Source organism: Spermophilus citellus, assembly GCF_964194105.1.
Source record: "Spermophilus citellus genome assembly, chromosome: 1".
Classification (NCBI taxonomy): domain Eukaryota; kingdom Metazoa; phylum Chordata; class Mammalia; order Rodentia; family Sciuridae; genus Spermophilus; species Spermophilus citellus.
The window spans coordinates 70,617,490-70,639,196 of NC_138182.1; the positions used below are offsets into that span (position 1 = coordinate 70,617,490).

The window sequence follows — 21,707 nt, forward strand, 5'->3', positions numbered from 1 at the left end:
TGTACAACAAAAAAATTACTCAAGATTTGCAATCAGAGGCTTAGAAGTACATTTACTAGTCTTCAATTCCACTTAAAATCTTTCATTTTCCAAAAGTGCAAAAAGTACGAGGCAGGGATGATCCAAGATGTCACTCAAATAATAATTAATGTTTGCCATATATATGAGTGATCTGCTAAACCCTCAAAGATATGAACCCATCATACTATGACAATGATAAGTTCTCACAGACCACCCAACTGATACTTACATCATCAACTAACACTTCCAATTCATATTCATGAATTCCACCTCCTCCATAGACAGAGAAACCAACTACAACAACTCCAGGTTTGTCTACTGAAAAACAGATTGCATCTGGGGACCCATTTCCAGTGTTCCAACTTCTTCCCTGACTTGTTTTAGTGAATCGGTTAGCACTGGCTTTTACTGAATGAAGAGAATTAAGTCCATCAACCTGTGAATAGCATAAGCAGTTACATCAGCAGTTGTGTGAACCTGAGTGTTAATAATACACCTGTAACAAAACTATCTAAAGGTTTGTAAAATAACCTATACATAATAAATGGGTTTAGATTCTTGTAAGGGTGTATTATATTAAGAAATTAACCCATAATAGAGCCAGATTTTATCATTCTAACATCTCAAATCAATGCCACTTCACAGTATTTTCTTTTAGTCATAAATTTAACTTAGTATGTCAGAACTACAAACCCATATGTCACCACAGTCACAACATATGAATGATTACTCACTTTGAAAAGAGATACCAAAAATTTAATCAACATTCTCTATAAGAGTAGTTTTCATACATACACACAGAGCTCTGAGAATTCTGCAGAGATAGGTACACAAAGACGATGTGGATTAAAGGTTCTTTAACCAGACCATTTCTCTTATCTTCGAACTTCCAAGTGATACTTCATTTGAAGAAAACGATACTGTTTCCTAAATTTGAATACCACTAAGGTATGTGTGATATATACACAACCATACTAATTTCAGACTTGCAGTACAGAGGATCATAGAAGTTATTTTGATTTGAAACTAATCTTTTAATTTACAGAAATTGTTTCTAATCTAAGTTGGTTACATTGTAATTAATTACTATTTTAATGTAGTTTATTTCCTTGCATATAAAATTAGCCAAAAGCTTTTCCCTATACATTACAACAACAACAAAAAAAATTACTCAAGATTTGCAATCAGAGGCTTTGAAATACTTACTAGTTTTCAATTCCACTTTCTTCCCTTTTCCAAAAGTACAAAAAATACGAGACAGGAATAATACAAGATGTCACTCAAATAATCAAATAAAATCACTCTCTTTTGATCAAATGTTTTCCATATATGAGTGATCTGCTAACCCTAACTCTAATCCTTGAGAGAGTTAAGAGAGGGAACAGTTGAAGTTTATGATTTTTCAAGATTTATAAACTACTTTGAGAGAGAGAAATGTGGGCATCTAAACTAGGATCTTTGGGAACTCCTAAGGTTGTATATTAAGTGCCCTGTGACTTGGCCATTTCGTTAGAAATTTTGTTCCATTGGAAAGGTTAAGTTTACATATGAGTTAATGTTTGGAGGGGGGGGGCATATGAATTACGGACTTTCCTCTAGAGTCTAGTACAAAAGGGAAACATTTTATAGACTGAATGAATATTAAAAAAAAATTAGTTAAAAATTTTTCTGACAAGAGTGTCAATGGCATCCAAAGGCAAAATCAAAGCAAAACAAGAAACCTAGGAAATGCTTCCTAGGGTGAGATTCTAAGATTTGCTCAGGTCCATGTAAACAACCAGAAATTATAACCACTAGTCATTGTGAATCAGTGGCCAACATAGATTGGATGATTTCCAGAATAGGTTCTGAAATAAATATGAAAGTGTAAAAAAAAAAAAAAGCAAAGTCTAGAAATTATAAAAGTAAAATAGAGATAACAAGTTCATTGGCAAGAAATTTGAGAGCTGGAGCCACTGAACATCTGTAGGTTATTAAACATTTCTTTGAGTGATATAAGGTATTTCACATTAAAACATGATTTCCAAAACCAATCTATAGTCTACTTTTTGGGGGGAAAATAAAAATATCAAATTTAGTCAAACCAACAGAATAAGTAAGGCAGTGAAATGGAGTGGAAAAAAATGTTACCTTAAAAAGTGAAATTGTGTTTAAAACTGTTTCAGGTGATTTTCTCAAACATAATATTTCATACTTTTTAAAACTTTGTTTAACAATGGCTACACAAGGTGAGTGTACTTAGTGTCACTGAACTGTATACAAAAATAATTAGAATGACAAATTTTATATTATGAATATTTTACAATTTAAAAAACTGATATGAGTGAAACGAAAAAAACTGATTTTCCATATATATGTGGCTTGGGTCAATTGAGTGGGTAGAGCAATGGCCTGAAGCTCTTTACCTTTTCAATACCATGTGTTCTTTATCAGTAGCCTGACTTAATAATACTCATCAACCAGCAATGGGAACTATTTTCACTTTTATTGAGGCATGGAGCTGGAGTTGTGTAATAGGGCAGATGAGAATCTAGTCAAGGGGAAAATGTATGCTTTATATTACTGTAACTTTCTGGGTAAAGTTATAAGGAAGAAAAAGCAAATAAAAAGGTATAAGGAAAGGCAGAAAAATAAAAAGCTGAGTTGAAAAAAGAATTTTTTTTTCTAATCAACACAAGTATAAACTAGTTTTCATAAAATGAAAATACATGAAAAAAGAAAATTTATGTATGTTTTTATTCAGTCTTAAAAAATATAACTTATTACCTCAGATCCCAGGGCTGATGCTGTCAGTTCACTGACAATACTGGCCAATAATCCACAAGTATTAGAGACCAGGTGGGAAGAGAAGAGTTCATTTTGTCTTCTCAGGCTGTTTCTAACTGGTAGCACAACAATAACGAGCATTTTCTCCAGAACTTCACGGAAGCTTGTCATCCCTGAGATATTCTCTTCACTCTATGATACACGATAAGAGAAAGCGCCCAGACATTTTTTAAAATTTTACTTTACATGACCATTTCATTGCAAAATTTTATCATTCCACAGGACAACTGTAAAATCCAGACCAAAATCAGAGTCTATTTCTACAAATTTATCCAGTTGTATATGAAGCTTCTTTATCTACTTTTCATTTGTAAAGTCTTTTTTCATTGATTAAAATCTATGTATCCTAAAAACAACACATATTTACATAGTGTTTATGTTTTGTGTATGGAGGCAGGTACTGGGGATTGAACACAGAGACACTACCACTGAGCTACACAGGGTCTTATTGAGTTGGTGAGATTGGCCTGGAAATTGCAATCCTCCTGCCTCAGCCTCCTGTATAGCTGGGATTACAGGCGTGCATCACCATGATAGGCTATGCTTATGTTTTTAATAGCCTGGAGTAATTTTTACATATTCCCGTTTTTAACTTCTAAGCCATAATCCTATAAAACAGAGAGAAAGCTATTCTTCCCACTTAAAACTTTTTCTATAATATAAAATTTCAATCAGAGATATTATTTCTGGAATATATAGAGGTAAATCAACTCTAAATCTGTGCAAATAAATTTTCTAACAAAATTCTCTTGTCCATGTGTGGAGTAGGCAGTTTTACAATTATTACTATATTCAAATTTTAAAGGGAAATAAAATTCCAGCTTTTACCAGTGGAAAAAATATAATTTAAGAAATCAAAATCCCATTTAAAAACCAAAGGAAAAACATGAAAAATATTATTAATTAAGCTGATATCCAGCATGAAAATTATTTCTTCTCTGCCATCTTCCATGTCTTTAAGCCCACACTGAACAGAAAGTGAAATGTACGATTTCATCAGGAAGCCATAGGAACCAAAATCTCAGGGTAAAGAGGGGCACAGAGTTAGATTACTCTGTTCTCAAAATAAATCAAATATGTAAATGAATGTACTTTCAATCCATTTGGAAATTAGCTGACCTTTCAATTAAAATCATCATGACTACAATTTTAACTTCTTTCTTAATATAATTTTAGGCTGAAAAAAAAATTCAGATATAACTTTTCATATTTAAGTTATTTCTATTACAATTTAAATAAAATCACCATAATATTTTGATTCACTTCTAATCTAGTTCTTATGAATTTAAAATAGTCAAATTTTGATCTTTATTAAAACCCTAATTCTTTTATCCCTTTTACCTTCCCATTCTCCAGAAATTTGACTTTCTGGAAAATATCAGAAAGTTAGCTTTTGATAAAATTCAACTCTCAATTGTACTCCATAAATCAAGAATCTTGCTATGCTTCGCTGGAGTGGGGAGGGAATGGTGAGAGATTATATGAAGTGTGTTCATTTATGCCTGTTTAGTATTTAATTAGTAGTTGCTGAGATTAATACAAGAAACTTGCCAGATAGTACAGCGTTAATAGTTAGTCAATGTGATTTGTTGAAGGACCAAATTTTTTAAAAACAGCCACTAAACTTTTAGAAAAATATACTCTCATTTGCTCATGGTGGCAAATACAAGCTGACACTAGCTTTTCAAAAGTCATTTGGCAATTTGTAACAAATTAACATACTTTCCTTTGAATTAAGAATTTTTCTACACTTAAAGGTGAAAATAATCATAAATACGCATGAAAATTTAGCCAATGATATTTCTAGGAGCATTGTTTAAAATACTGTAATACTGAGAATATTGTAAATGTGTGTGTGTGTGTGTGTGTGTGTGTGTGTGTGTGTGAATGATTATACTATACTGAAATGTTAGAATGCTTTGTCCACAAAAAATGGTGGAAGAATATATATTAAACAGGATATATATTCAGACTATTATTAATGTACACATACAAATATACAATTATTATTAATAATCACTACATGTTAGCAGTTTTTAAAAATTTACTGTATATATAAATTTTTTAATACTATAACACTGAAGGGAATTACAAAATAAAACATCAGATTATCTATAACTTTATCACTCATACATTATTTTCATCATTAAGTATACTCTTCCAATCAATAAATTTTGCATACATATTTTACATAGTCATCATTGCAAATATACACTTTTGTTCTCATTTTTTTCAAATATTTTAAAAGATTTCTCTTAATATTAAATGTAAATATATCTTTTTTAAATGGCTGAACCATTATTCTATGAACCATATTCTATGAAGTTTTAATATACTCATTCAGCAATTTCAGTTAGTGAAGAACATTTAAAGTTCTAACTAGGGTTTCTAAATTTTATTCTTAGTGAAATGCATATAGATTTCATCTACAAATTATTCCCCGAATTTTCTGTGAAAACACTCATAACACGTTAACAGTGAAATGAAAATTCATCTTGAGGTTATCTGCTAGTTTACAGAATCCCAATTCAAGGGCTATATTTATATTTTCACTCCTGTCTCAACTAGCAACTAATAAAAATTCCAGTGAACAGTAAATACGCAATAAATACTAAAAGACTGAAAGAAAAGGATTATTTAGACTAATTAAATAATGCCACAAGCAATGTATACGGTTAGTAGTTTTCTTCATAGTCTCACAAGCATAGGAATTTATAAGAGAATATTTTTTCTTAATTCCATAGAAACACACTGATACCTTAATATTACTTTCATTCACTATTAATAAGAGAGAAATTTTTCCCACACTGTCTCTTATATTTATTTTTAGTATTTCTTCTGGTATCCTGCAAAGATACTACATTAACTCCCTGCAACTTTTCTTTCCATTGTTGAAACTTTCTTCACTCTTTTTCTGTTGATTTAGTCAACAGAAAATTGCTACTGCACAATAATTAGGAAAACTTTCTATGTTCTATTTCTTGCTTCCTGAGTCACTGGGTTTCAGGTGTGTACCACTGCACCTGGCTTCCACTTTTACCAATTAGTTCCCATTTGGAGAGTAAATATTTAAGAATGCCTTTTAGTTAATTTTTCTCTATAGCACTTTCTAGTAAAACAAAAGTAGTTGTTAATTTACTAAAATGTTTTACAGAAGAAATCTTAAAAGTTCTTTATTTCCATATCATTCTATCTTGAAAACGTAAAATATTACATTAGAAAAGAAAAGACATTGTATTTGGAACTTAACCTTTAAATGATACAGCCAAAAAACAAATATATAGCTGTTCATTGCATAACTCACTTTATAAATAAATGAAAATCTTTTAAAAATTTAAATCTGGCTGTTGTTATGAAACAGATAATCATTTGTTAAATAATCAATGGGTAAACATATTTGCTAACACAGAGAAATAAGCAGTTTTATTGCTTCATTATAAAAGAAATTTCAGAAAAGACCTACTTGACTGAGTTTCTCCATATGTGCTACCAAAAGGGGAAAACGATGAACTAGTGTTGAGTCATTCTCTGTACTAACTTGTTTAACAATTGATCGCAGTAGTACTTCTCCATCATATGCAATAGGAAAAATAGAAGTCAGCTTAACTGAAGTGTGACATAAAGCTGACATAACAGCTGCAAGGAGTCTGCTACTTGAGGTCTTAAAGTTTGCTTCTTGGATATCCTTTAAAAACAAATAAACAAAAATTCCCACTAAGAAATACTGCATCAATATAAGCCATATTTCTGAATATATAAATAGTAATTTTTTTAATTATACCAAAATTTTCTATCAATCATTTAAATTGTTTTGTTATGGGATAATATCACATCAATCTTAAAATACAATTTGACTATCCAATGAATATGGAAAAGTTATGGTCAACAAAAATAAGCATCCAGGTCTCTAGTAAATCAAAGTTAATATTTATGTATCTCCATAGTCAATGTTCTCTTTAGTACTATTTTCAAAGGGAGATGTCGTATTAGAATATACAGAATTTTCCTGTAAGCACTCAAACTATTTTTCTCAAATAATAAATTATTTAAATTATAATTCTATACTACTATAGTAACACTTTACTAAGGTCACAAAATTATGTTATCACATTTCAGTTTATCCAAAAATTTAGTAGCATACCTATAAATTTTATATAAAAATATTAAAAACTTATCCACATAGGATATCTTAACTCACAAAAATTGTGAACATAGTACTTAGTTCATCAAACATTCGTTACAAAGTCAAGCATAATGCAAGATCATATTCCCTAAGTTGAACCAATGCTTGCTAAACATTACTTGTTGAGCAGCAAAGGAAGAAAATAACCATATTAGAGTGGTATGGTTGAAAGTGAGAGAGTAATTAAGTTACATACTAGTGAAGGCAATAATTGTGCTATCCACTATAATGTGCTATTCACTATGTTACTATTTAAGTCCTAAAATCTCCTGCCACATGGATCCAAAGTTGTCCAGGAAACCCCAGTGATGAAACTGAGTTGGGAGGGAGGTGGATCAAAGAGGTGGGGTAGGACTTCCAGTACAATGTTGAATAGAAGGAGTGACAGCACGTGTGCCTTCTTTCCAAACTTAGGGCAGCATTTAATATTTAACCACTAAGTTGGATGTCAACTGTTGATTTTCTATAGATACTCTTTATCCACAAAATAAGGAAGTTTTATTATATCCTAGTTTGCCAAGAAGTTTTCATCACTGAATGACTTAATTTTACCAACATTTTTTCTCACAAGTAATTGAGGGGATCATATAATTTTTGCTATTTAGTTAAAATGAATTACATCAATTTTTGAATTGTTAAATTTACCTAAGATAAAATCCATGATATATTTTGGGATTTGACTTAATAAAAATTTAATGAAGTTCTATGTTTCTTAGTGATACTTGTCTGTTATTTTGTTGTTGTTGTTATACCTTTTGTTAGATTCTGGTATCAGGCACGACAGGACTAAATTCATAAAATCAGTTGGAAAGTGTTGCCCCATATATTTTCTGAAAGGATTTCTAGAAAATCGGCATTACTTCTTTCTAACTGTCTAACAAAATCCATGAATGACAACATCTGGGCCTGGAATTTATTTAATGGGAAAGTTTTAAAAAATGAATTTTTTGAATAGATATAAGGCAATTAGGATTTTTAATTTTTTTATTGTATCAGTTTTAGTAGTTACATTTTTAAAGGAAACTGTCAGCTTCCTCTGAAGTTGTAAAATTCCTAAGTTTATCTATTACATTCTTATTATCACTTTAACATCAGTTGGATCTATAGTGATATATTCCTTCTTTTATTTCTGATAATAGTATTTTATGTTTTTTTCTTTCTCTGTATCTTGTCTCTCTCAAAGAGGCTTACTAGATGTTTATCAATTTTTCTTTTGAAAGAACCAAACAAACTTCAGCTTCTTAATTTTCTCTGTTTTCTATTTCACTAAGTTCTCTCCTTATTATTATTGTTTTCTTTTTTTTCTTACTTGAGGTTTGATTTACTTACCTCTGGGCCACATCTCAGTCCCCACACCCTTTTTTTAAAATTTCACTAAGTTGCTTAGGCTAACTTTGAACTAGTAATCCTCCTGCGTCAGCCTACCAAGCCACTGGGATTACAGGCATGAGCCACCACACTCAGTTCCTTCTGGCCTTCTTAAAATGGAATTTTAGATATTAGTTCTAAACATTTCTTCTTTGCTAGTATAAGCAATTAAAAAGTATATATTTCTCTGAGTAATGCAATAGCTACATCTCACCAATTCTGATGTTAGATTTTTCATCTTTCACTGTTCAGTATTTAAAAGTTTCTTTTATTATTTCTTCTTTCGTCCACTGATTACTTAAAAGTATTGTCAAGGTTTTCTAAATATTTGGGTACCTTACTCAATAGCTTTTGCTATAGATTTCTAATTTAATTTTGTTGTGAACTGAAAACACATTCTTTATGCTTTTAATCTTTTCAAACTTACTCAACTTATTTATGCCCTAACACATGATGTATCTTGGTGAATATCCCATGTGTACTTGAAAAGAAACTGCAGCCCGCAGTTGCATATTCTAGTTTATAAATGTCAACTAGATCAAGGTAGTTGATAGCACTGTTCCAGTCTTCTGTATTTCTGATTTGTTGTTGTTGTTGTTTACTTTTCCTGTCAATTAATGAAAGAGGAGCACTGAGGGATCCAACTATCAAGTGAATTTGTCTATTTCTCATTGTAGGTTTGTCAGGTCTTTGCCCCTGTGTTTGGAAACTGTGATTTAGTACATAAACATCTATGAAAGTTGAAGGCTAGGGTTGTAGATCAGTGGTAGAGCACTTGCCTAGCATGTGTCAGGCATTGGGTTCGATTCTCAGCACAACATATAAAACAAATAAATAAAGTCCATCAATAACTAATAAAAATATTTTTTAAAAAAGAATGAGTGAATGATATAACCATGTCTGTTCACTCAAGGCCTCTCTCCTTCCTGTTCTTGCAGACGTGAAAGTGTCAAGGGTCACCGTCTGATGCTGTCCTCTTCACACACTCTCTCCTCTATTATCTATTACCCTTTTATACATACTGCCACCAATACATTCCAAGAGTAAGTCAGCAGATTCACAAATGTATTGATTAAAAGATGATAAACAGAAAACAAATTTTTAAACCTGTATTATGTAAATCATAGATACCAAATTGCTTTCTACTTTACCTTTTAAAAAGTTAAAAAGATGGAGACAACTGCAATTTACTTTCTGAAAGCATACTAAATAATGTATCATATTTTCAACTTCGATTTTATAAACTTAAATTACCTGATCCAAACAATTCAAGAGATCACAAAGGCAAGCCCACTGTAATGCAGGAGTTGGGTAGAAAGAATGAAAACAGGCAGTAAAAGTATTATGACACTCCTGGAGGACAGCCTCTAAAAGACTCAAGGGTTGACTGAGATATCCTTGAGGATCATTATCCAACTTCACCATGCAGTGGTCAACTCCTTCTGATAAAATTTTTCTTAACAAAGTTCTGGTTTTTCCAATACACTCTGCTAATTTGCTAGTTTCTTCTACAACTGCTTTTCCTGTAGCTGTAAGGGGAAAAAAGTAAACTGCTAATTAATGTTACTAATTAAATACTAATTAATACAAATACTAAACAGGCATTAAAATAATATAATTTCATAATTAACTATGTAACTAAAATCACAAATAACTTAGAAATTAAACAATTTAAGAGATTGAGTGTGGTCCAAAATTATTCCTTTAAAAAATCTAAATGGAAAAAAATTAACTGGTTTTGATATTTAAGTTCAAACCATTTGTTGATAAAATATTTCTATTGGACAAATATGTGTAAAATAACACTTTTATTAGAATATTTAATCTTAGCCCATGATGGCTTTTTGTTGTCAGAATGATATAAAATCTATTTTATTTTTATAAGCAAATACACAAGAGTCGCAGTAAGCTAAGTGTCTCCCCTCATTTTTGGAGCAGCTTAAAAGCAGGTTGAGATCTTTAACTCCTGGTAAGCTTTACAAATATCTTCTCTCAAGGTCTCAAATGTTTTCTCCCTAAAATCATTTAATAACTACAACATACCTGACACTGGGTAAATTTCGCAGGTATAGACACGCAATAACCTCAGACAACAGGTACCCACAAAGCGTAGTCTCTCTAAATCTAGAAGTGTAGCTGTGAACTGGAATCCTTTTAATCCTCTAAGTTCTTCAACTCCTAAGACTAAGGTTGTCCAACTCCAGTGAAGAATACTCAGCAATGACTCAAAACATTCCTAATCCAGAATATGAAAAAATAGACAAAAATTATGAGACCAGAGGTTGAATCAAAATAGAAGTAATGACATGTAACTTCAAAAACTCTTTATCTTGAACTTTTTTACTAAGTTTGTCAGCCCAAATCATAGACACTCTTATAGTTCACTTACTAAATTACCATTAAGAAGAGTATCTTTGAAGTTTGACAAAGAAGATAAAGCAGGCATTTAGAAACATTCTTCAGTATTTATGCATTTAAAAAAAATTAACTCAGACTTCCTGAATGGACACATTATGATCTCTGAATTGCATCAAGTGACTTTTCATTCTGCCATGGTAACCCAGAGAGCATAGTGCAACTTTAAATGCAGAATGGGGATGATCAAGCAGTTTAACAAGTTCCTACTTGGACAAGCAAATCTTCTACTTAGTTCCTCAAGTATTAAAGTAATGCTTTGTGGGACAGCACCATGCTTAACTTTCTCTTCATCTTCTAATTCCTTCATATATGCATTCATGCATGACTTAATCGAAAAGCTAATATTTATTTCAAAAATGGGAAGGCCACGTCAACTGGGCATCATAGGCAACACCTCCATTATTCCACTTAAAGTATATACTATATTTGGCCTAGAATATAAATGTTAATACAGAAGCATATCTGACTTCAGAAAGCTATACTGAGAAATTCTTAGAAGATAGCAGACAAATACTAAATATCAAAATGAAACAATGCTAAATGAAAAAGTTGAAATTTTTAAAAAATGGCTTACCACTGAGACAGTTCTTGCAAAAGATCTCTTTAAAATGTGTACAGGTTCACTGGTTTGTTGTTTGCCTTTTGAAGCACTGCCATCACTGGTTGGAAGTCTGAAGGTAACAGATGCACATAAAGTAATGCTGAAAAATCTGACAACATTTTTCTTTTTTTAAAAAAAAATACATTTTTGCAATAGTAAAATAATTAAATAAAACATTTTGTTCTGGGGGGTGGGGGCAGGTAAAAACGCCAATAGGGAGCTTTTTGGAAACACTTTCCAACACTAAACAAAGTTTTTAGGATGTCAAATACTTTCTTTAAATTCTACCTGGGTAAGACTGGAGTAGAGGCTTTCTCCTCTTGTAGAGAACATATGTAACTTAAGTTCTGCAGCAACACTATTATTTAATGTTATTATCAAAAAGTTATTCAATCAATATTAGTTAGGAGTAGTCCAATGCAACTTGTTATGTTCATAAAGCTATGCATTACAAACAACGACTATAACAGACATTGCATTAAAAACAATTCTGTAGTACCTAGGATTTCAAAAAACAAACAAACGAATAAACCAACCAACCAGAACCCTTCTTGGGAAAAATGAAGTTTGTAACATTCATGTTCTTTAAGCAATTATTTGGAAGAAAGATGGGAAGAAGAGAATTCCTGTTCTAGAAACATTGCTTCTGATTTTTTACTATTAAAAAATGTAGCATATATACACAATGGAATTTTACTCAGCAATAAAAGAGAATAAAATCATGGCATTTACAGGTAAATGGATGGTGCTGGAGAAGATAATGCTAAGTTAGTCAATCCCCCCCAAAAAACAAATACAGAATGTTTTCTCTGATATAAGGAGGCTGACTCATAGTGGGGTAGGGAGGGAAAGCATGGGAGGAATAGATTAATTCTAGATAGGGAAGAGGGGTGGGAGGGAAAGGGAGGAGGCAGGGGATTAGCAAGGATGGTGGAATGTGATGGACATCATTATCCAAAGTACATGTATGAAGACACGAATTGGGTGTCAACCTGCTTTATATACAAACAGAAATATGAAAAATTGTGATATATATATCTATAATAAGAATTGTAATGCAAAAAAGTACATATATAAAGACATGAATTGGCACGAACATACTTTATACACAAAGTTATGAAAAATTGTGCTCTATATGTGTAATAAGTATTGTAATGCATTCCGCTGTCATGTATTTAAGAAAAATCAATTAAATTGAAGAAAAATGATAACATTTTTAGTGAGGGTTATATCCATTTCATTTTTTTATTCTAGTACTGCAGTAATGTAGAAATACAAAAGCACATAAGCATATGCCTCCAAATGTCTGAATAACCATAGACTAATTAAAATTCTTAATGTCAAAAATGTCACACAAAAATGCTGTTATTTAATATTTCAATTAGACATGGAAATTCATCAACAATAAGGAATTTTCCAACTCCTTCCACCATAAGATAAATAAGAAACGTAACACTAAGGTAAACTGATTAAGCCTATATCTAAAGTACTCCTCCCACACCCAATTACATTTCTTTAAGACCAATTTGGATAAAATTTGTAAGAAAAAAGACAAATTTTAAAAAATCAGTTGTTAAAATATGATTATAGGCATAACACTATCAATGTGAATCGTTAGGCAAAGTTTAAAATTAAGCCTGATAAAGAAAATGTTTTAAAATATGCAAATTATTAACTAAATGTTTTTGTTAAATCAGCTACATTTTTATCAGTATATTATAATTTCTAGAATGCTTCAATAAATTCTCCTTTATTATGCACATATTTTATACTGGCTCTACTTCAGTATAGCAAATGAATAAGCCACATTAATTAAACATAAATATGCAAAATACCTGTATAATAATTGAGGTATCTGACCAGCATTGACATCTGTACCATTATTTGATTTCTTTGAACTCTTAAACTGGAAAACAACACTAAGAAGAGAAAAATTAATGATGTTTAAAACAACATGATCTAAGAGTCATTAAAAGAACTAAGAAATTAATAATCATGCTTTCAAAATCTTACAATAGTGTAAATTATTCATTGCTTTCAGAAAAAAAGACATAAGTACTGTTCTGATTTTTAACTATAAATGACTGAATCAGCAAAATGAAGGAAATGAACATAATCAGGAACTTTATAGATGTCCTGCTCAGTCCTAGTCCTCTAGCTCATCTTTCTGGACAGAAAGCAGTAAACTTAACAAAAGATTTCCACTTACAAACAATATAAAATCTATTTGATTATATGCATTACAGGGTTAAGCCTTAAAGTTCCAAGATATTCCAAGTTTGACCAAACTGTAAATGGGAACCACACAGTCCAGGGTCAGATCAGTCTTCTCAGTTCTAGCAAACAATCTTATAGTTAAGTTGAATTGCATACATACAACAGAATTAATTTTTCTACAGTAGGCTCCTTGAATATTCAGCAACATAGAATTCACTTATTAAACCAGCCTGGATTTTTTTTTTTTTTTTTTTTTGGTCTGCTCTGATTTTGAGTTGAACTAAACTGAAATATACCAATATATAGCTTGTACCCATTTCAAATAGTTTACGCTAAGTGTAATAAGGAATTTCTTTTACAAATGATAGTTATTCCTAACTCATGAATCAGAGTTAGAGTATGAAGTAAGAGTAGAGGTAAGAGTAGTAGTAAGAGTATGAAGAATGCTGGATTTAGAGTTAACAGATTCCAGATCCAGATCTAGCTCTGCCACATGATTACCATAGAACTCTAAGTAAATCATTTCCTCCTTGTTTCTCTGGTCCCCGAGTACAAAATAGGCTAATCACTGCTCACAAAATTACTAAGGGCACCAAATAAGATAACATATATGAAAATGTTGTATAGACTAAAAACCACTCTATAAATGAAAGTTATTTTTAAGAAGAAAAATTTTGCCTATATTTCATTAAAACTATCATTTCAGACCACAGAAGCTTTGAAATTTATAAAGTGTTTACACATACACTGTCAAATTTAACTATAAGTATCTGTTTCTTTTTTATGGTTCCAAAGTCCTCAAAACTCCTCAATATTGTCATTCTCCTCTAGCTAATTTCTAATTTGTAATAAAGCTTTCAAGCAATTTGATACTCATAAACACACACAAATGCTGTCTTATAAGAGCAAAGAACAGTAGTTTATAATTAGCTTCCTGTCCTGTCTAGACTTTAACTTGAAATATTTGCTTACTGGCATATGAAGTTACATAAACTTAATTTTTAGCAATTATGTTCTAATCATATGAAGCTTTTTATCCTGCTGAAAGTCCTCTGAGTCTTTGAAAGAATATTTCACAGATGAAAATGAGAACTGTTTAAGGAACTGTTTAAGAAAGACTTCAATATTCTACTTACCCATCATCTGTTGTAATAGATGCTTGTCCATGAGAACCACAGTCACTGCTGGGTCCTGACACTCGAGCCCACGCTACATACCACCATCCTGCTTGCAGGAGAACTGGTTCATCAAACATCATTGCATATTTTTCTCTGAGAAAGATTAGTGAGTCAAAGACAATGCCTTTGTACTTCCCTGTCACATATATTTATTTTTTAAATCCTCTATAACCAAACTATAAAAATAATATTTTAAGATTCTTGTCGGCATTAAAAACCTTCCATATAAAAAGTCTAGACATGACCACAGAGAAGTTAACAGTTACTTGTGTTATGTTCCTAGATCTCCTATTCTTGAACATTTTGCAGAAAATGAAAATCTGGACTTAAATTTTAAAGTTTATTCATTCAGCTCAAGTGTTCTGAGAGTCAGCAAGCTAGGAAAATGGCTCTGGAGTCAATTCCAGCATTCAAAGCCTGGCTTTGTTTTTGTTTTGTTTTGTTTTTGTTTTGTTTTTTGTTTTTGTTTTTTGTTTTGTTTTTGTTTGTTTTGTTTTGTTTGTTTTGTTTGTTTTGTTTTGTTTTTGTTTGGCAGCTGGAGACTCTGGTTTTGTTTTGTTTGTTTTGTTTTTGTTTGTTTTGTTTGTTTTGTTTTGTTTTTGTTTTGTTTTTGTTTGGCAGCTGGAGACTCTGGGCAAGTTACTATATCTTCTTTGTACCTCAGTTTCTTTATCTGAAAATTGAGGTGAAAATAATGTCTAGTTCAATGAGCTGTTTTGAGGACTGAATTCATCAAGTATATGGAAAGGAACATGTTACACAGTAACTACAGACAAAAAGTATATTGATTTTAGAGGAGACAAAAGACTTGTATTTATTTAAGGACATCTGCCAAAGGACAGTCAATTACAAAGTACTAGGTAACAGAGTAGAAAGAACTATTTGTAACTAGGATTAAGAAGAATGAAAAGCCTTGAAGGAAGTGGAGAATGCCAAGAACAAATCTGTAGAGGTGAGAAAAAGTATAAGAGAGGATTGGGAAAAGGCAGGGTATCTATTTGATTATTGCACTATGACAGATGGAAGAAGAGTAATAGGCAAAAGGTCGAAAAAGTATGTTAGTGCTACCCTTGAGAGTCTGGGCTTCATTAAAAGGGCAATGAAGAAAATCCAGATGACTTCTTAACACATGAAGTACATGCTATCATCTTTGGCTCATAATCATATACTGAAAGCAAATGGTAAATGACAATGGCATAATTAAAGCTTGTGAAATTTAGTTAATTGATTAGCTTTCCTGAATTTTCCCCTCATGAACATTTGTATAAAACATTAAGAATTACTGAAAATTATCTGTTGATATTGACTAATACCTAAAATGAAGATTCACTCTTTAGTGAATTTGTAAAAGCATATTCATAGCAGATTAGTTTTCTTCAGATTCACTCTTTAGGTTGTCAAAAGTAAATATCTGGTAAAAGCAAAATCAATGTCTTACTTTCATCCTTATTTCAGAAAATATACATTTTCTATTGCAAAAAGCCTATAAACAATCCACAAGGTTTTCTTAACACAGTTACTATTGTGAAGTATAGTATAGTATTATTATTACAAAGCTCTGGATATATTTTTTCACATCATAACATACCCTGACTCAAACCACTAACTTATCATAGCACAGTGTTGAGATGACTCTTAGGATTACACGGAGGACAGATCAAACCTAAGTTTCCTATTTATGAACCTTCATAAATAAACCTACTGCTGTGGCAAGCTGCCTAGAGCCTTCAGTAAAGCTGGTCATCTTACAAAGTATGTTATTGTCAAGCATATTCTACTGGTATGACATCAGAGTACATAAGCCATATAAATTATGGCCTAGTATGACTACTTGACACTATATGTAATGTAATAAATGACTATCAGTTACTAAAACACAAGCATACTAGGTGTTCTCTCAGGGATGCATGAAAACAAAAGGATGCAAAATATATGCATTTCTCTACTTTTTGAACCAATTTATCTTGTGAAATAAAGTTGCAAAGAATATTAATATTTTTGATCAAGTATCATTAAAACAGATACTTACATTTCCTAATACAGTCATCTGCTGCCTACACAGATTGCATATAGGATCATGGCTGCACCATATGGCTAATATATAAAGCAGGCTATCCATCTTAATGTTTACACAAGGACAAAATTGCCTGACAATGCATTTCTCAAGAGGATCCTCATCACTAAGTGGGATATGACTACATATAATTTAATTTGCAAAAGCATATTCATAGCAGATTAGCTAAAACTTTTCAAAAGTTATATTTACTTATTCATAATAAATTTCTAATTTTAAGCAGATAAGGATTACACTGAATAATGAACAAGTCATTTACCTAGCAGCACAGTCATAAGCCAACACATCAGTTTCTGCTAGAAGGTCTCCATCAGTTTCATGATCTCCTCCATCAGGACCCAACTCAAACAGCTGAGGACAAAAGAAAAATACATTTTTCCCAATCATTTTATTATATAAATCTACTGACTAATGTGTTTATAATTTTGTGTGTGTCTAATATACACAGAACTAACTACACAGAATATAAAAATCTCATACCTACTATTAAAGTTTTTAATTATTTACTGAACGACATAAAACACATTAAATTAAAAAAAAACATATACAATATTTTATGGCTTATATTAATCTATCTTATATATATTATATCAAATGCTCTAAATAGCTCTATACTAGAAATTTTGTACATGATATAATCAATAAAGTAAGAATATAAACATCTGAAGGAAGTGAGAGAACAGGACCAAAGAATTTTTATCTCAGAGTTTCTAAATGAGGTAAACTCTTATGAATAGTGGCTAGCTATAAGACCCTGGGACCTAGTTTCCTCATCCATAAAAAGAGGTTGGACAATAAACAGTATTACCTACCTCGTACTAAATGTGAGAAAATTAAATAAAAGAATACTTTAAAAACCTCAAAAAATACCTAGCAAAAAGGCTATACGAATATTAGCTGTAGAGAGAGAAGAATAACAGGTGATAGGATCCTTTAAAAAAAGAAAAATCAAGTCATAAAAAACAGTTCAAAAAGTAATAGAGCTGGGGTTGTAGCTCAGTTGGTAGAGCATGTGTGAGGCACTGGGTTCAATCCTCAGCACCAGATAAAACAAATAAATAAAATAAAGGCACTGTGTCCGTTTACAACTGAATTTTTTTTTAAAGTAATATGGCAGGCTGGGGATACAACATAGCTCAGTGGTAGAACACTTATATAGCATGTCTGAGGCACTTGGGCTCCAAAGAGGCATAGCACATGAAAAAAGTTGCACAAAAAAACTACACAATATGGGTAAGAATAGAGAGAAGAGATATCAAACGGGAAGAGGTTCTGAGATTAAGTGAAAATAAAGGAGAATTAGGAAGAAAGAGTTTTTTGTTGTTGTTTGTTTTAAAAAAAAATGGACTATTAAGTGTAAAAAACAAAAATCTTTTCACTCTGGTGAATCCATAGCAAGAAAAGCAGCAAAACATTAAAATGCATTAAAATTTGTTGGGCAGGTACAGTCCTAGATGTCTAAACTTTTCAATTTTATGCTAATGACCTGGACATCTGTCTGTAGCCTGAATCTGATTCTCAAAAGTCACTGAATCCCCCAGCCAGCTTGCTCTTACTAGTACTAATAACAACCTTACTTGTTCTGATTAAAAGCCCTTTCATCAAACTAGTCACTCAAAATAAAAAATTCTAGAATCTTTTTTCCATATTTCTCTGCCATCACTATACCTATTCTATTGCTGGCATAAAATCTTATCAAATTAACCATATTTCCTTTTATTGGCTGGATTACTTCCATAATAACTAATAGTCTTCTCATTTCTATTCTCTCCTGGCTCTAATCCATGTTCCACAAAGGTGAAGATTTTTATTTTTATTTAATGATATAAATAGCTCTATACTAGAATTTTTAGTACTCTTTAAAAAAAACAAGTATTTAATCCAAATACTTTCTTAAATCTAAAATTTCAGTGGTTTCTCACCTTTGCAGCATCTTATAAGGGTTCTGAATGACTTGCCTCTAACCTGGTTCTTCTGTTTATCCTCAACAAGTATGTTTGAACATAAACTATGCACCAGGCATTGTTCCAAGAACTAAACATACAGTGGTAAACAATAAAAACAAGCAATGAAGACTACCAAGAGTACGTTTGTAGAAGGGAAAAGGAATATATTGTAATAGGCTGAACAGGGAATTGAGATATAAAAGTGATAAGGAGGTAAACTATGCTGATGTTGAAAAGAGCTAATAGTTAGAGGGAATAGCAACAGCAAAGGTCCTGATGCTTGACTGTGCTTGGCCTTCCTGAAGAATAAGCAGCAGACTACAGTAAAGCAGCCAATAAAACATAAGGTCAGACAGGAGCTGGCAGTTAGTTCTGATGAGATCTTTTTGATCCTTATATGGCCTTTGACTTTTACTCTAATACAGGAAGACATTACATTATTCTAAACAGAGCAGTGACATAATTTGGTGTGCATTTTAAGAGACTCACTCTGCTGGACTGAAAATACATTGAATGGTGCAAGTACAGAAGCAGGATAAAATGGGAAAGGTACTTTAATAATTCTGGTGAGAATGGTTATGGCATGGAACAACTTGGTGGCAGTTTTTTAATAAGTGGTTAGATTCTGGATTCATTTTGAAAGTGAAGCCAACGTATATATACTGTTCAAGTGAATGTAGGGAGTGAAAGGAAGAGAGAAACTTAGTGAGGATGACTGTAGGATTTTTGGTCTGAGCAGTTGGAAAAATCATGTTAATGCCATTCTAAGTCATGTAACTGAGATAGGGAAGAAAGTGAGAATAGCAGGTTAAGAAATATCATCAGAAAGATAGTTTTCAGCATATTACCTACAAAATATTTATTAGGCATTAAGTGGAGACATATAGTAGACAGTTGTGTGTGTGTGTGTGTGTGTGTAACCATCCTGACACGGGACTGGGCGACTCCCGGTCTGGGTCTGAGGCGTTCTGGCTGTGTTGGAACTTTCCCGGCCCTCTCCTGATGAGAGAACCCGTCTGTGTGGGGGTGTGACTGACCACTGACCCCAGGGGCCCAATCACTGACCCTGACCTTGGAGTGCACCCCCCCTCAACCTTCATTGGATGGAATTCTCCCCTGAATTTCTTGTTCCCCAATAAAAGGCTACTCCCTGGCGTGTTCACTCTCTCTCTCTCCTGCTAGCCCTGAGTAATCCTTGCTGCCCTGCCGGGTGGTTAGAGGTGGAAACCAGAGAGGGGAGCCTTCTCGGACCTGGCAATAGAAATAAGGTAACTGGGCTGGGGATGTGGCTCAAGCGGTAGCGCAATCGCCTGGCATGCGTGCGGCCCAGGTTCGATCCTCAGCACCACATACCAACAAAGATGTCGTGTCCGCCGAGAACTAAAAAATAAATATTAAAAAATTCTCTCTAAAAAAAATGTTAAAAAAAAAGAAATAAGGTAACTGAGTCTGTGTGTTTTATTTCGATCTCGCTAGCTAACTTTTATGCCAAGAACCTCATTAATGAAAACATTGCGCTGGCCGCACGGTGGATGTGTGTGTCTGTGTTTATCAATCACTTTGGAGATTAAGAGAGAAGTCTTTAAGTATGGAAGTCACCAAGAAAAATATTTAGAGCCGTGAGGCTGGATCAGTATGGGAATGACTATTCTTCTTGCTTTTATTTGTTCATTCATTCATTCATATTTTTTATTATATATCATTGGTTCTTTTTAGTTAACATTAGGATTCATTTTGACATAATTATAAAAGCACAGAATATAATTTGTTCTAATTCAGTCCCCAGTCTAGAGAGAGAGAGAGAGAGAGAGAATTTTTTTTTTTAATATTTACTTTTTAGTTTTCGGCAGACATAACATCTTTATTTGTATGTGGTGCTGAGAATCGAACCCAGACCGCACGCATGCCAGGCGAACGCGCTACCGCTTGAGCCACATCCCCAGCCCAATTCATTATTTTTTGACTCAGGGTCTTGCTGTATTATTCAGGCTAGCCTGGAGCTCGTGGGCTCAAACAATTTTCTTGCCTCAGCTTCCTGAGTAAATGAGACTATAAGAATGCACCACCATGCCTGTCCAGGATGATTTAAAAAATGTCCAAAAGAAGAGCAGCCAGCAGGAGACTAAAGAAAGTAAGCAGTAGGACAGAACAAAAATGAAGTATGGTGCTTTGGGAGGCAAGAGAATGAAGTAATTCAAAGAGCTCAATCAGACAATATTTGGCTGACTTCTTGAGTAAGGTGAGGAATGAGCCTTGTTAGCTGGCTTTAACAATTTAAGAGGCATCAGTGAGCTGGGAGTGGTGATGCACACCTATAATCCCAAAACTTGAGAGGCTACAGTAGAAAGATCACAAGTTCAAGATTAGCCTCAGCAAGTTAGTGAGACCCTCAGGAACTTAATAAGACTGTCTCAAAAGAAATCATAAAAAAGAACGGGGATCTAGTTCAATCCCCAGTACTACATCAACAATATCATCATCATCATCATCATCTCAATAAGAGTTATCATTGTCCTTGACCTAATTTCACTAAAGTAGTTGGGGCACAAACCTGACTGAAATGGGCTTTGAAGACAAAATATAGAAAATAAGGAATATAAACAGGGATCATCATCATCATCATCATCATCATCATCATCAATAAGAGTTATTATTGTCCTTGACCAGAGTAATTTCACTAAAGTAGTTGGGGCACAAACCTGACTGAAATGGGTTTGAGAAAAACTAGGAAGAGAAAATGAAGAAAAATATAGAAAATAAGGAATATAAACAGGGACCAGCTAGATTGCTAATCTAAGACAAATAGTTTTGGCCTGGGAGAGTAGTAGATAAGACTTTTTTAGGAGGAAGAAAGAGATGACAGAGAACCTATTAA

The 21,707-nt window shown here is 32.5% G+C and overlaps 1 protein-coding gene across 12 annotated transcripts in view; it reads right to left on the bottom strand.

Annotated features, from left to right (window-relative positions):
- The window catches only part of MYCBP2 (MYC binding protein 2), a 295,622-nt gene that overhangs the window by 124,709 nt on the left and 149,206 nt on the right, over positions 1–21,707 (bottom strand). For all 12 annotated transcript variants that reach the window (XM_081291229.1, XM_081291222.1, XM_081291231.1 and 9 more), the window contains 9 exons: positions 17,146–17,237; positions 14,771–14,905; positions 13,253–13,336; positions 11,391–11,487; positions 10,442–10,634; positions 9,653–9,927; positions 6,311–6,532; positions 2,788–2,979; positions 251–457 (listed from right to left, as the gene is read on the bottom strand). In XM_081291229.1, the coding sequence (XP_081147355.1) occupies positions 251–457; positions 2,788–2,979; positions 6,311–6,532; positions 9,653–9,927; positions 10,442–10,634; positions 11,391–11,487; positions 13,253–13,336; positions 14,771–14,905; positions 17,146–17,237 (1,497 nt within the window). The remainder of the gene's footprint in view (positions 1–250; positions 458–2,787; positions 2,980–6,310; positions 6,533–9,652; positions 9,928–10,441; positions 10,635–11,390; positions 11,488–13,252; positions 13,337–14,770; positions 14,906–17,145; positions 17,238–21,707) is intronic.